The sequence below is a fragment of the Gymnoscopelus braueri genome (assembly GCF_963280865.1).
Source record: "Gymnoscopelus braueri genome assembly, chromosome: 22".
Taxonomy (NCBI): Eukaryota; Metazoa; Chordata; class Actinopteri; order Myctophiformes; family Myctophidae; genus Gymnoscopelus; species Gymnoscopelus braueri.
Window position 1 is genome coordinate 35,793,462 of NC_137624.1, and position 14,549 is coordinate 35,808,010.

A 14,549-nucleotide genomic window follows, 5' to 3' on the forward strand; every position below is an offset into this window, starting at 1 on the left:
CAGTCGTTTTATAATCACTGCCAGGAAGGAGGAGATAATTGTATTGACTGATTGATTGGTCATGTGTGTCTTTGTTGTCTGGCCAATCAGCAGGGAGCATAAGATTTTTCACGGTCCTATTTCTCTGGTTCTAGAGTGTGGGCAGGGCCCCACTAGTGGGCAAAATACTACGATTTCATGATAATATAACATTAATATAAAACAATATATATGTTAAAACAAATTACATGATATTCTTTCTTTAACCCATTAAAACATCTGTGTCATTTTAGATTTTAGCTATATGAGTGTGTGTCACAATTGTTCTACAAGCTAATATGCGTGTCACTTTGAGCCACGCTATGAGCTTGTAGATCTGCGGTCTTTGAAAAAACGTGAAAGTTTTAACTAAAATCTTCCACGGCCAAATACAACTGTTTTTGGCCACAGGTTTGCTGTAGGTTCTAACGTTGCCTTGCTTGTAGTCATTATGTAAAACTCTTTTCAAAAATCATATGGATCTCGAGATCCACATGGGAACAGAGTGGCAACAATGTGGATCTCAGAACTCAGTGGCCAGCCTGTGAAGTCAGTGAAATAGGTTCTCAAACTTTTTTTGTGTCAAGGACCCCAAATTGATGTGTATTCGGAAGACCACAGAAGACCTCAGGGACCTCCAAAAGAGAAGATTTGTGTTGAAAAAAAATGTAAACTGTTCCAAACAAAGATTTTTCAAAGAAAATGTTTGTGATGCTGTAATTACACATTTAGCTGGGGACCCCCATGGGGGACCCCGGACCCCACTCTGAAAACCGCTGATCTATGCTGTCAGTCGTAACATGCGGTATCTATAACGCCGGGGCAAGGTCTGAGCCAATCAGAGCCCCCATTAACGAAAAATACGTTTCAAAAAGTATAAAACATATGATTACTTCTGTGACCTGCTAGCAGTGTGCAGAAGTAACTTGGCACTGATCGGTCGGACAAACAAGACAGGCCCTCTCAGAGACCTGACATGCAGTAAAAAAAAATAATTGTCAGTTGACGCTGCAAGCAAAAAGGTCATGGGGCCAGGGGTTCAGGGAAGGGGTCATTGAAGGGGCCTCTCAGCGCACCTGATCAAGATCTCCGTCTTTGAGCTTGGCGTTGTCCCTGACTTCGTCAAACGTGTATGACTTCACGATTTTGCCGTTGTGGAAAACCGTGCACAGCAGGTCTGGACCATGCTCCCCGAGTTTTCCTTTTCCCTCCTCCATGGTGACATATTCTCCGCTGTGCGTCCTGTGCAGGGACAGACAGCCTTTCTTTGACCTCTTGTTAGGGTCTGCCACCGGGTCCTTGAACACGTTCAGCCCCAGGCCATTGGTGACCACGTAACTACACTTGAACGCGCAGCTGAGCACGTCTCGGGACACTTTCTGCAGCAGGGATCCTCCGGAACCGAACGCTATGTTCTCGATGGACCATCTGTGTTGCTTCATGCCTTCCACAATCTCCAGCAGGCTGTTGATATTAATCCCATCTCCTTGTATGACTCTGATGTACGGCGGTAGAACCTTATAACCTAAAGAGTTCTCAGTGGGAGGGAACTTCTTACCCAGAATCTCCAAGACCTTCAGGACCGTGTCTAGAGGATTTCCAGAGTCCGGTCGGACCACCAGCGGAGCGTCTGCGCCGCGGATTTCTATCAGGCTCCTCAGGTCCTCACCCCAGAACTTCTCGCAGGCGTTGAAGATGTCGTAGCTGTCACTGACGACGGACACGGGAACGTTAGGGAACTGCCTCACGATGTGTTCAAATGCGTCTCTCTCGTGGTCCTTACCCCACGCTGTGATGGTGCTATGCTCTGCAGCGGGGATAGAAAACCCAGGCACGGGATCTTTAGTGCCGTAGTATTTCTTAATGATGCCAATGCCAGCTACCGTGTCTGTCCCCTTAAAGTTGACCAGGTGTGCCGACGCTCCTATCCCAGCGGTCTCCTGCGAAGACACTCCTCTGTAGCCAAAGTCGTGCAGTTTGTACTCCAGACCCTCCAAGCTCCCGGAGGTCTCCAGGAGATACTTGGCCAGAATCCTCTTCTGCTCCCTGGAGTTGGTGGCCACCGTGATGGGGTACCAGATCTGCACCAGGATGGTCTCCACCCAGTTGGTGAGCCAGTAGCACTCTGGATCCGTGCTCTCCACCGTGAAGAGAACGTTGCCCCGAGGAATCACGCTGCCTTCGGGAACCGCCTTGATCTCTATGGGCAGGTGGCCGCTGTATTTCTCCAGGATGTATTTCCAGCCTATCTCGTTGAAGACGTCATCCTGAAAGTGCTCTCTGTACACTTCCTTGGCTTCCTGGATCTTCTCCGGAGTCACGACCTTCCCTTTGAGGTATTTGTGGAGAATGTACTGGAGTCCATAGAAGACGCTTTCGTTGTACTCGATCTTTCTACTCTTAGTGGGGTCTGCCCTCTGCTCGCGGCACTCAAAGTAGGAGTACACCTTACTGGTGTGGGGAGGATACTGCTTGTAATGTGTCACCTTGTAAGAATCGGTGGCAAGCAGTATGCTGAAATCAACATCTCTGTGCTCCGTCTTTCCCGTTTCCATGATTCAGGCAGCCGTCAATATTGTGTTTCTAGAGTTCAGTGTATTTCTGTACATTTCTCTGACTATAATGTCTTAGAATGAGGTGAAAGGCATCATTATATAGAGGCTGACCAGAGCGCTGGTCTGACGACGACAAACAACACAAACTGTTGCCATGGTTGCCAAGCAAAGCCGATTTGCACAGGCACCCTTGCCGTCCTTGAGTGTAGGGGTGCAACAGTTAATCAAACTAATCAATTGAATCGATTAAAAAAAAAATCCATAAATCGATAAGTTAATGAAACTAGAAGTTTGGGCCCTCACATCTAGAGTACCGCCAATCCGACTGATATGCCCATATGTTAGTCCTTGTCCCTTTTATGCCCATAAATGGAGAGCCCTGATGTCATCAGTATATGCCCATATATGGGCATGATGATGTGCCAATATATGGAGATCTCTGTATCTGTCAGTCCTTGTCCCTTTTATGCCCATATATGGAGATCCCTAATCTCTCAAGAGATTGGGAGATCCCTGATTTCATAAGTATATGCCTATATATGGGCATGGGGGCATGCCCATATATATTATATATCATAACTGATGATGTTTAAATAGCTAATAGATCACCCAACCCATACATGTCAGGATGGCCGAGCAGTCTTGCAGAGTCTAAGGCGCTGCAAGGTCGCAGTCTCCCCAGGAGGCGTGGGTTCGAATCCCACTTCTGACAATATTTATACCCCAGTAACCCGATTCAGAATTGCACATAAATGTAAGTATTAACACATTGAATGCCAAAAACGGTCCGGACCGTTTTTGAGGATCCAAACGAGAAGTGCCGAAAACGGTCCGGACCGTTTTTGACCCAATTCTATTTTTATACATGTGGGCCACGTGGGGCGCTAAAACGAAACTTTGACATCACCCAAGGAGTTTCTGAGAAGAAGAGGCTGGATCTGGCTCCATGTCAAAAATCCTTCCGGTCGGCGTTTTCAATGTTATCTCCTTGACTAAAAGCTTAATATCTCCATTTCTTTTTAACGTGGTGGAAACGAGCCGTTTTCGATCGGCGATCACGCTGCAATGGAGGATCGCGTTAGAAATATTATTGTTCCAGGCGTTAGTCGGGACCCTCCGCCGTCTCGCACGCACGCTTTGTTTACATGCACTTCCGCGTCGGGGCTTCTACAGCACGAAACGTATAACGCAAGTGGATGGAAGAAATGCAGGCACTCAACGTATAATATTTTAATAAACCTCTGGCACCCAATGTGTTAAAGACTAAATACTCTAACTGATTCAAGATCAGCTGTGATGGTATCCAAACGGGAAGTAAACCGAGGTGTATATTTGGGTTGTAAAACCGGCTGGATAATAAACATTTATGTTTTGTGTAAGATGTTCCTCGGCCATGCAGACACTTAGCTCCAGTGGTGGAAAGTAACTATTTGTACTTTACTTGAGTATTTCCAATTTCCAATACTTTTACTTCTACTCCACTACATCTGATCTCAGAGGCAAATATTGTACATTTACTCCACTACAATTATTTGAAAACGTTAGTTACTAGTTACTTTGTAGATTTTGATTATTATTACAAAACATACAGTAACCACTTCAGCCCTACATACATTTCGGCCATTTGAAAATAGCCGATCTACAAGCTCACAATGTGTCGCGATGCGACGCATTGTGAGCTTGTAGATCTGCTCTTTTCAAAAGATTTGTATACATTTGAAAACTTGAAATGGGCGATTTTGCATAATGAGTACTTTTACTTTTGGTACATTAAGTACATATTGATGCCAATACTTTTATACTTTTACTCAAGTAGGCTACATTTTGAATTCCAGACGTTTACTTGTAGCAGAGCATTTCTACATTGCAGTACTGATACTTTTACTTAAGTAAAGCATCTTGAGTACTTTTTTCCACCACTGCTTAGCACTCCCTCAACATGCTGCCCATCATCTCTCTACCTGATCTATATACTCTGGCTTCTCCCTGAAGACATGACCTTCACACTCCGTGGATTATGGACTGCATTCATATAACACCCAGTCTGCTGAGCACCGTGTACTGTATTTCACACACATTCACACTAGGGGATGGGGAAGTTGAAACCATTAACCATGTACATGAAAAATGAATATCTGTTGAGGAATAATTAACATCAACAAGAACAAGTAAATAACTTGTATAGATGAAGTGGTTCTGAAAGGGGGTCCGGGGACCCCCAGTGGTCGTTGAGGGGGTTCCAGGGGGTTCCCCAGCTAAATCAGTTTAACCACTTGAACCCTAAATAGTAGATCTACCAGATCTGCTTTTTTCCAAAAAATATCTTTAACAAAATGTGGAACATTTTCAATATTTTTCAAACACTTCAACAACAAAAACATTGTATGGGGGTCGCCAGATGGGGGTCTGCGGCCAAAAGTATGTTAATTTGGGGGTCCTTGACATGAAAGAAGTAAAACAAAAAAAGAAACGAACCACTGTTGATACAATCTACCTACTTAGCTTTCAAAACTGTACATGGCATCTATATTTTATTACAAACCTGAACCTTGGTTGTAACACTACATGAAGTTAACATGAAAATTGTCTTCCTGAGGAAGAAGAAAATCCTTTCATATAATGCAATATCACAGTAATTACACAATTCAGAGCTGGTGCAGTGCTTGTTCTCCAGGTACTTAGGCCTAATTGCGAGCACTAAATAGAATGTCTGAACCTGCTGTAGTACTCGCCACATCCCAGGTGTTATTTTAGAAGCCATTCAAGCATGATCTGGTTCATTTCCAATCTGTTCCGACTACATGGATTCCATTCACCCGGGCTGCGTAAATGGAATAGAAATGTCATAATTGCAAGATCATTGTGCTTTTTATGTCACCATCTCCATAAAACATTTGATTTGGCAAAGATTAGCATCTTCACCACATTAACCCCGATGTCCCCATTTTACATTTAAAAATGTTTTAAATGTTTTCGAAAATGCAAGCTCACAACGTGGCACAGAATGGTGCATTTTGAGCTTGTAGATTGGCTATTTTCGCAATTTTCAATACAGCAAATAGTACGTAGGGCTTAAGTGGGCAAACTTTATATTCATGCAGCATGCAAATTAATACCATAAAACATTTTAGCTTCTTTGATGGCAGGACTAAATGTTAAGTGGCTTTCCCAGATGAGCTGCAGAGATCCACATTTTAAAAAACTCTATTTTATAGACATAGATTACATAAAATCGTTTCGCTTGGGTCAATACATACATTCACGACAACACAATAAATGATTACCGGTATACACCACAGTTACAGTAACATACCCAGCAACAGACAATAAAAACAAACAGGGCTATAAAAGATGTGTAAAGTTTAATTTGAAAGGGTATTTAAAAAAGGAAAGCAATGTCCTCTCCACACTCATGGAATTTGCATAATGTGTTTGTGTGCATGCTGTCTTGCGTGCGTGCATGTGTGTGTGTGTGTGTGTGTGTATTATGTGTTGTATTTTGCGAGCATAAAATAAATTATACAAATTCCACTGCTTGTGCGAGAACGGCCAACTAAAACTGCACCCTGAGTGGATAATGGAACTAGTTGAAACACAGTGTCTGCACAAGGCTGATCAGATAAAATCCATGCCAACATGTTAATTTTCACAAAAAAATCACAAGGACGACATTCTTTGAGGTCTTTTTTAACCCATCCAATCCGGGATAAATTGGATGGGTCATTTTAAGATTTATTTGGCTATTCAAAAATAGCAGATATACAAGTTCATAGCGCGGCACCAAGTGCCGCGCTATGAGCTTGTAGATCTGCTATTTTTAAAAAATCGTGATTTTTTTTTTTACAAATCTTTGAATATATATTTTTAAAGCGAACATTTGTAACTCAAATCTTTGCTTGATGGGGGGTCCCTGGAACAAAACATTTTGTTGATGGCGGTCCGCAGCCAAATGTATATCTAAAAAAATGTGTTCTAAATCTAAACAGTTCTAAACAGTATGTTGCTATATCAGCGGTGCTCCAACTTTTCCATGTCAAGGACACCCGCAAATGATATGTATTTGACCACGGACCCCCCCCCCCCCCCCCACCCATCTCAAAATGATATTCACTCAAAGATTAGCAAAAGAAAATCCACAATTTAAGGAAAAAAATGCAGATTTACAAGCTCATAGCGCGGCACTTGGTGCCTCGCTATGAGCTTGTGTATCTGCTATTTTTGAACAGCCAAATAAATCTTAAAATGACACATGCGTTCCCGGTCTTAATGGATTAAAAGAGCACTTTTAGAGGATAGAATTATGTCTGGGAACAGATACCACATACTGTAGCTACCTGTTGTGATTAGGCAATGATTACTTTTTCCCTAATTGAGAAAAAGAAATGTGATGTTTTTTTTTCTTTTTCGTCTCAATTAGTTTTTAATTAAATCTATACTGTACGTTCTGATAGCCTGTGAGCATGTTAGGGATAATTCAGACCTCTGTCATTACTTTTCTGCAACGGTGTAATGCCTTATTTAAATGCTCTATCGTATGGACGGTGCCACATGCCGGAAATTACAGATCTACAAGCTCACAGTGCATTGCACCTATAAAAGCATATTCTGAGCTTGTATGCCGGCTATTTTGGCACGCAACACGTAGTATGAATGGGACGCTTTAGGCTCATGATGGCGAACATTGGGTCTGAACTAGGCTTTAAAATACAGATGTGTAACATACTTTAAAGAGACAGAAAAATTTAATTCCAATATTTCATTTGAGTAATATGTTATAAACCCATCTTTGTCAGCTGACATTTGTTAATCTGACTCTCTCCTCCTCATCATTAGCCCTCCTCCTTCCCCCACAGTTAAATATGGTTGAATTGGAAGCTTAAGACGTGCCTCGGTGCTTCCAAGGCCTTATCAGTCATCCGAGAGACAATTAAGCTCATTACAATACATTAGCGTGGATCTGAGGGTTCCCTGTAGGGCTGAAGGAGTGCATGGCTTATCTTTATATACTGTACCTCTCCAACCTTTAGACATGGTGGGGGGGGTTGGCTTTTCCTACAGTCGCTGGATCTGCCAGTAGAAATATGGAATTAATGTGTTTCACAACATCACACATGACACAACCTGGTCAATAGATGGACAGTGTGTGTATCTGCTATTTTTTGAAAAACATTGAAAAAAAATGTTTTAGATTTTTTTTAAGAATCGCCTCAGGTCATAATGGGTTAAGTTACTTTACACCTGTGTGCACTCCACGGTGCCAATAACCATGGCCATGTTAGTGTCGTGTTCTATAGATCCAGACAGAGAATGGATGTGCCTAACCCTCACTGTCTTGCATTGAGTTACATATAGGAAACACATTATGTCAGAGTCTGTGTGCAAAGCTGATGGATTAGTAGGTAAAAGAAAAAAGAAAAAAGCTCCATAATAGCAAAACCCAGGCTAGACCGCGCACCTGACTCAACTATTCTTCCCAATTATTATAATTGCATGTGCAGCAGATAATCCCCTTCTCTCCCTATCCTAATGGCTACCCGTTTTCTCTTCCTCTGTCTGTCTGTGTTAGGGATGAGTCCGACTATTCGAATAGTCGTTTGTAAAAAAAAAAAATAGTAGTAGTTGCAATAGTTCTGTTGCAAAGGCTATATTGTTTATTATACAACAGGTAGTTCCGACCAAGCAATCTGATTGGTTGAAATAGCTATCTAGCCGTGCTTCAAACCAGCATGATAGCACGGGCCTAATCACATTAATAAATCACTCTGCACTGCAGTCCGCACCTGATTAGACCATATATGGCACAGCTGTGCTGTGAAGTCACGCTGTCCCACGGTAGGAAAACAAACAGACAGCTATGCAAAATGGACTATGTTGTTAATTTTGACTTATTTGGTGGACTTACGGTTGACCAATGGTTAGGTTATAAATATCCTCCTGTGTTAAAGTAAAATTACTCCCATTTCGTTAACGGTCCAGTGTATGTTATACTTTATCGTACGAAGGTATCGCACGGCGAAAATAGCCGATCTACAAGTTCACAACGCATCGCTCCGCCTCGTTCCTGACCGCATCACTGGCGTGCCAATAATGACGGTAAAGCACACCCTCTCGTGTAATATTGCTTAATTTCACCACGTCTTTAATAGTTTAGTTACAATAATGTAAAAGATGTACATGCTACTGTCTTTGTTCATTTCTGAAAATCAGTTTATAGGCCAATGCAATGCTGTTATTGTAACCTATGAGTCATTTGATGAAAATCCACAGAACAATTTCACCCAAACAAATCCCAGTAGTTTTTTTTCAAAAAGATATTTTATTTTTTTTAATTGAAAAAGGGAAGTGTTCGAATATTCGAATAGTCGGTAAGAATAGAATTATAGTAATTATAGTAAAAGTATAGATTTTCATTTTGGTCACTTTTACACAATCATTGGTTCTCAAAGTGGGGTCCGGGGACCCCCAGGGGTCCTTGAGCGAGTTCCAGGGGGTCCCCAGCTAAATGATATAGTTAGTTAGGAACCAAATTGACCCTTATGGGTCTGAGAGTGTAAAAATGGAACCAAATGGACCTGTACTTCCGCCACTGACAAAAAAAAACACATACAAGTATTAAACCACAGTAGTTACAAAAGCATTTATGTCTGTAAGTCATTGTTATAATATAAAAAGTGATTAAGTGAAATCTGTTATAGCTTTTTCTGTAAAAGGAGCAGTTTGAAGTGTGCTTCCCTCAATATCCTTCTCAAGCTCCGCGTTGACATTTCACCCAGTGTGATGAAGTCTGCTCTCGTACCAGTGCTGAGGAAAATAGAGATTTAACACATTTACACTGGAAACGCATCTGTGTGTCATGACTCATTTTAAGATTTTCTTTGGCTATTCAAAAATAGCAGATCTACAAGGTCATAGCGAGCTTGTAGATCTGCTATTTTTGGAGTTATCGTGATATTTTATTTTCAAATCTTTGAATATAAATAATTTTTTAAAGCGAACATTTTAACTCAAATCTTTTCTTCTGGGGATTCTACAAATCTCTTCTAAATCTCAAAAAGTTTTCTGAAAAAACTTATGTTGCTATAATATCAGTTGTTCTCAAACTTTTTCAAGTCAAAGGCCTCTCAAAATTCTATGCATTTGGCCGCGGACCCCCATCGCAAGATATTTTGTTCCAGGGACCCCCCAGAAGCAATGATTTGAATTACAAATGCTGGCTTTAAAAATATATATAGTATATTCAAAGATTTGAACACATTTTCAAGATTTTTCAAAAATACCAAGCTTGTAGATCTGCTATTTTTGAATAGCCCAAATAAATCTAAAAATGACACACAGATACGTTCCCGGTCTTAATGGATTAATGACACCGTTGCAGGACAAAGTATAAATCAGGCTGTTATACAGAGAATAAGCCTTGTGGTATTTTCCCACAGAGCAGGTTACAGGTATACGGACATCATCATCATCGCTTTCTTCTGCCAAATACAGCTCCGGCTCTTTGAATTTCTCCAGGTCCAGGAATGTCTTTATCATCTAATACTCCTCCAGAGAAATATGTGGCTGGTTTATAACCTCGCCCACTGTAATGCAACCACCATGTGTCTATTTAACCCAATAACACCGGGAAAACATACAGTACGTGTCCATTTTGAAGATTTATTTGGCTATTCAAAAATAGCAGATCTACAAGCTCATAGATGAGCTTGTAGAATTTTTTTTTGAGAAATCATGAACATTTGTGCAAATCTTTGAATGTATATATTTTTGGAGCATTTTTTTTTAACTCAAATACTTGCTTCTGGGGAATCTACAAATGTCTTCTAAATCCTAACTGTTTTTTTGTTTTGTTTTTTTACGTATGTTGCTATATCAGTGGTTCTCAAACTTTTTCATGTCAAGGACCCCCAAAATGATATGTATTTGGCCGCAGACGGCAGACCCTCATCTCAAAATATGTTGTTCCAGGGGACCTCCCCCAAAAGCATGCATATAGGAGTTAAAAAAGTTTGCTTTAAAACATACATATATACATACAATATATTAAAAGATTTGCACACATTTTCACGATTCTTTTTTTCCAAAATAGCCAAAGAAATCTAAAAATGACACAGAAGCGTTCCCGGTCTGAAGGGGTTAAAAATGTAATGTGTTGTTGCCTCTACCTAGAAGAAGCTTTCATGCTCTCTGAAAGCTGCCATGCTCGCAGAGATCCAACGACTCTACCCTGAATGCAGTCCAAAGAATATTCTTATATATATATTTTTTAAATAAAAAAACACACACAATCTACCTCTCTTTCACAGACGAACAGAGAGCTAGATCAACACCAAACCAAGATAATATTGTTCAACGTCAATCAAGAAAGCAATTGAAATCTCGCGGTGGCATGTTTGCTGTCGTTTACACTGATGTTTGTACTATTGAAGTGTTTCCATATTCCAACCATGTTTGCAATAAAAAAAAAAGGCTTTTTTAAGCAAAGCATTTAATTCTGAATAACGTGCGGTGTGAATAAAGAGTAAGTCGTCCTATTCTACCATTGACAACACTATAATGAGCAACACAGGCTCTCATTGAGGATTGCTCTGTGAGTATTTTAACCAACCTCCTAGTGCAGTGGTTCTCAAACACTGGGTTGGGACCCATTTGTGGGTCGGGGTCCCATTTTTATGGGTCGCAAGTAACATTCTTTTGTTTCCCCACATTACAAAATATGTATTATTATTTCAAAAGATTTTCTGATCTAACAAAATCAAATTTTCTTTTTGTGTGCGCGCGCATGTGCACGTGTGTGTGTGTGCATGCGTGTGTGTGTGTGTGTGCGTGCGCGCATAAATGCATGCGAACAAAACATAATATAAAATGGACTGACATAGACAAAGATGGATGGGTTAAGTACTTGGCACCCAGAGTATTTGGATGGGCACATGCCCAGAGAGAGAACCACCATATTACAGCTATACATTCAGGCGTCCTTCACACCCAATTACACTCCATTAGCCATGCTCACTGGCCTGGTGCACCAGCCAGAGGGCTGGGGGCACAGGTGGAAAGTACATTTACTCAAGTACCGTAATTACTTAAAGCCTCAAACTATGTTTTTTTAATGAATAAAATGTAATGTTGTCCAATCCGTATGGTAGAGTATAGAGTAATACAATATAACTTATACAATCGGGGTGGTTGTATTTTGTCTCCCTGCTCTTCTATTGAGACATTTAGATCGTGTCAAATGTCCTGTCTCACCTAGACACAGGTTCTGACCCGAATTTTTACTTGATGGTCAAGATTATCCCCCGAGCAAGCAGGCTCTATTAGCTCATGGTAAAAATGTCAGCACTTGTGCAGGAAACCAGGTTAAAATCCGGGCTAGAAGAGGAAAGTTACATAGTGCTTCTTTAAGAAGAATTTTGATCATTATGAAATAGTTTACTTTGTACATACTGTATGGATTAATATTACAACCACGTATGGCTGTTTTATCCTTCGGCTACTCAAAAATAGCCGATCTACAAGCTCACAACGTGTCACACCGCGATAAGCTGTGAGCTTCTACAGTATATCTGCTATTTTCAAAATATGTTTATAAAATGTGAGACTTGTTAAATTGACATTCTGCATAAGGAGTACTTTTACTTTTACTGCTTTAAGTATATTTTGATGCCAATAAGGGTCCATTTGTACACTCTCAGAGTTACCAGACATTTAGCCCTCAAGGACCCCTGGGGGTCCCCGGACCCCACTTATGAGAACCACTGGTCTAATGCACTGGCTCGTTATCAAGTGCATGTGTGCCCCATATCTCCATGTCCGCTGCCTGTGTATTCATCTCCCAGCAGCAGGCGCGGGGTTACGGGGTTGAGCAGTTTGAGACATGTGTCTTAACACATTTAGACCGGTAAAGCGTGTGTAATTGTAGATTTCTTTGGCTATTCAAAAAACAGTAGATATAAAAGCTCGTAGCGAGGCACAGAGTGCCGTGCTACGAGCTTGTAGATCTGCATTTTTTTTTTTATCATAAAAATAAATCTTTAAATATATATATTTTTAAAGCGAACATTTGTAACTCAAATCTTTGCCTCTGGGGGATTCTACAAATGTCTTCTAAATCCTAACAGTTTTTTGGAGAGAAAAAAATGATGTTGCTATAATATCAGTGGTTCTCAAACTTTTTCATGTCAAGGACCCCCAAAATGATATGTATTTGGCCGTGGACCCCCATTTCAAAATAATATAAAAATATGTTGTTCCAGGGCCCCACCAGCAGCAAAGATTTGAGTAAAAAAAAGTTTGCTTTTAAAAATCTATACATTCAAAGATGTGCAAAAAAAAATCACTATTTTTGAAAAATAGCAGATCTGCAAGCTCATAGCGCGGCACCGAGTGCCGCGCTATGAGCTTGTAGATCTGCTATTTTTTTATAAAATAAGTGGTTATACAGATGCGTTCCCGGGTTTGAATGGGTTAAACACAGTTTTCCCTGCTCTGGGATGATGGAACGGCCCAGGCACACACATTATCATTGAAGGCCAATCTAGTTACCACCAGAGAGGCAGACACACTTGAATGACTGCACTGACAAAAGGATGGCAAGCATAATGGACCATGCAGCTTGGAGACCAATACACTGAACTTGCCATTAAAAATATATATAATTAACTACAAAAAAAAGTTAAAACATAAAAAATAAAATAAAGACTAGCATAATCTTGTGTGTGATATATCAGCAGTGGTGGGAAAAGTACTCAAATGTTTTACTTGAGTAAAAGTATAAATACTGCAATGTAGAAGTACTCTGTTACAAGTAAAAGGCCTGTGTTCAACATGTTACTTGAGTAAAAGTACAAAAGCATTGGCATCAAAATGTACTTAAAGTACCAAAAGTAAAAGTACTAATATGTTTGAAAATAGCAGATCTACAAGCTCACAACGCGTCGCGATGCGACACGTTGTGAGCTTGTAGATCGGCTATTTTCAATTAGCCTATGTATAAAATAGGGCTAAAGTGGTTAATTTGTGTTTTATATTATAACTAGAAAATGTGCTCCTCGGAGCACAAGTCTCCGCCAGCAGACCCGTGCTATTTTAATCAAATGAAATCACTTACCTTATCTTTAACCATAGTTCTCTAGGAATGTTCTAATTCTTACTTAAAATAGAACATGTATCTACTGTATCTAATGAGATACAGTAGGGTAAAATATATATCTTTTAGTTAAACAAAAAGTGCTTTGTTAAAGTTCTTTGAGGTCAGGTAAATGTTGCAAGTATGATCTGATATTCAGCATGGCGATAGTTAGGGTGGAGTCATTCGGAGCAAGTGGGATCTGTTGGGATACTTGTAGTTGTGTCTTGCGTAGTCGAGTCATTTCTTCGAGTACAGCAGGGTGAGTTTTGATTTGTTTGTCATGAAAGCTGAGGAGGTACAGGCCTTGTAGTGATGTTACTCTGCTGAGTGCAACATAGACCTGACCCGGGTTGAAGATGCCCTTTTCCTCTACGGTGACTACGATCTTGTCCAATGTTCTTACTTTGACTTTATGAATTGTGCATGCCCATGCCAGAGTAAGTGGGAATTGTACTCGTATTGCTTCTACAGTGTTTTTGGTACCGGTGTAGAATTGCGCAGTGTGCCTTTGTATGGGTACCGCTTCAGGAAAGTGTTCATTGTACTGACTGGCTGTTTTGGCTGCTTTTCCTACACGATCACTATCAAAGTTGACCAGGATGGTTTCGACTGTTGTGTTTGTTTGATGGATGTGAACAACTGTTCCGCATACTCCATTGGACAGTCCGTCAGAGACATTGATGTTGGTTGTCAACATGACTCTGGCCCCAACTGCTACAGACACGACCTCCCGTAAGCCTCCTGTATGTGATGGGTTGCTTGATAGTGTAACATTAACTAGTCCTGTCTTACAATCTTTTTGTGAATCAATTGCGGTGATGTTGGATATTTTTGTTGGCAACTTTATT

General features: G+C 40.6%; 1 protein-coding gene across 1 annotated transcript; it reads right to left on the bottom strand.

Moving 5' to 3' along the window:
- Positions 1-1,085: 1,085 nt before the first annotated feature.
- LOC308078986 (nicotinamide phosphoribosyltransferase-like) lies at positions 1,086-2,573 on the bottom strand (the record flags this gene model as incomplete). Its single annotated transcript, XM_080420324.1, has 1 exon — positions 1,086-2,573. The coding sequence occupies one exon, from the start codon at positions 2,571-2,573 to the stop codon at positions 1,086-1,088; it is 1,488 nt and encodes a 495-aa protein (XP_080276450.1).
- Positions 2,574-14,549: the final 11,976 nt, after the last annotated feature.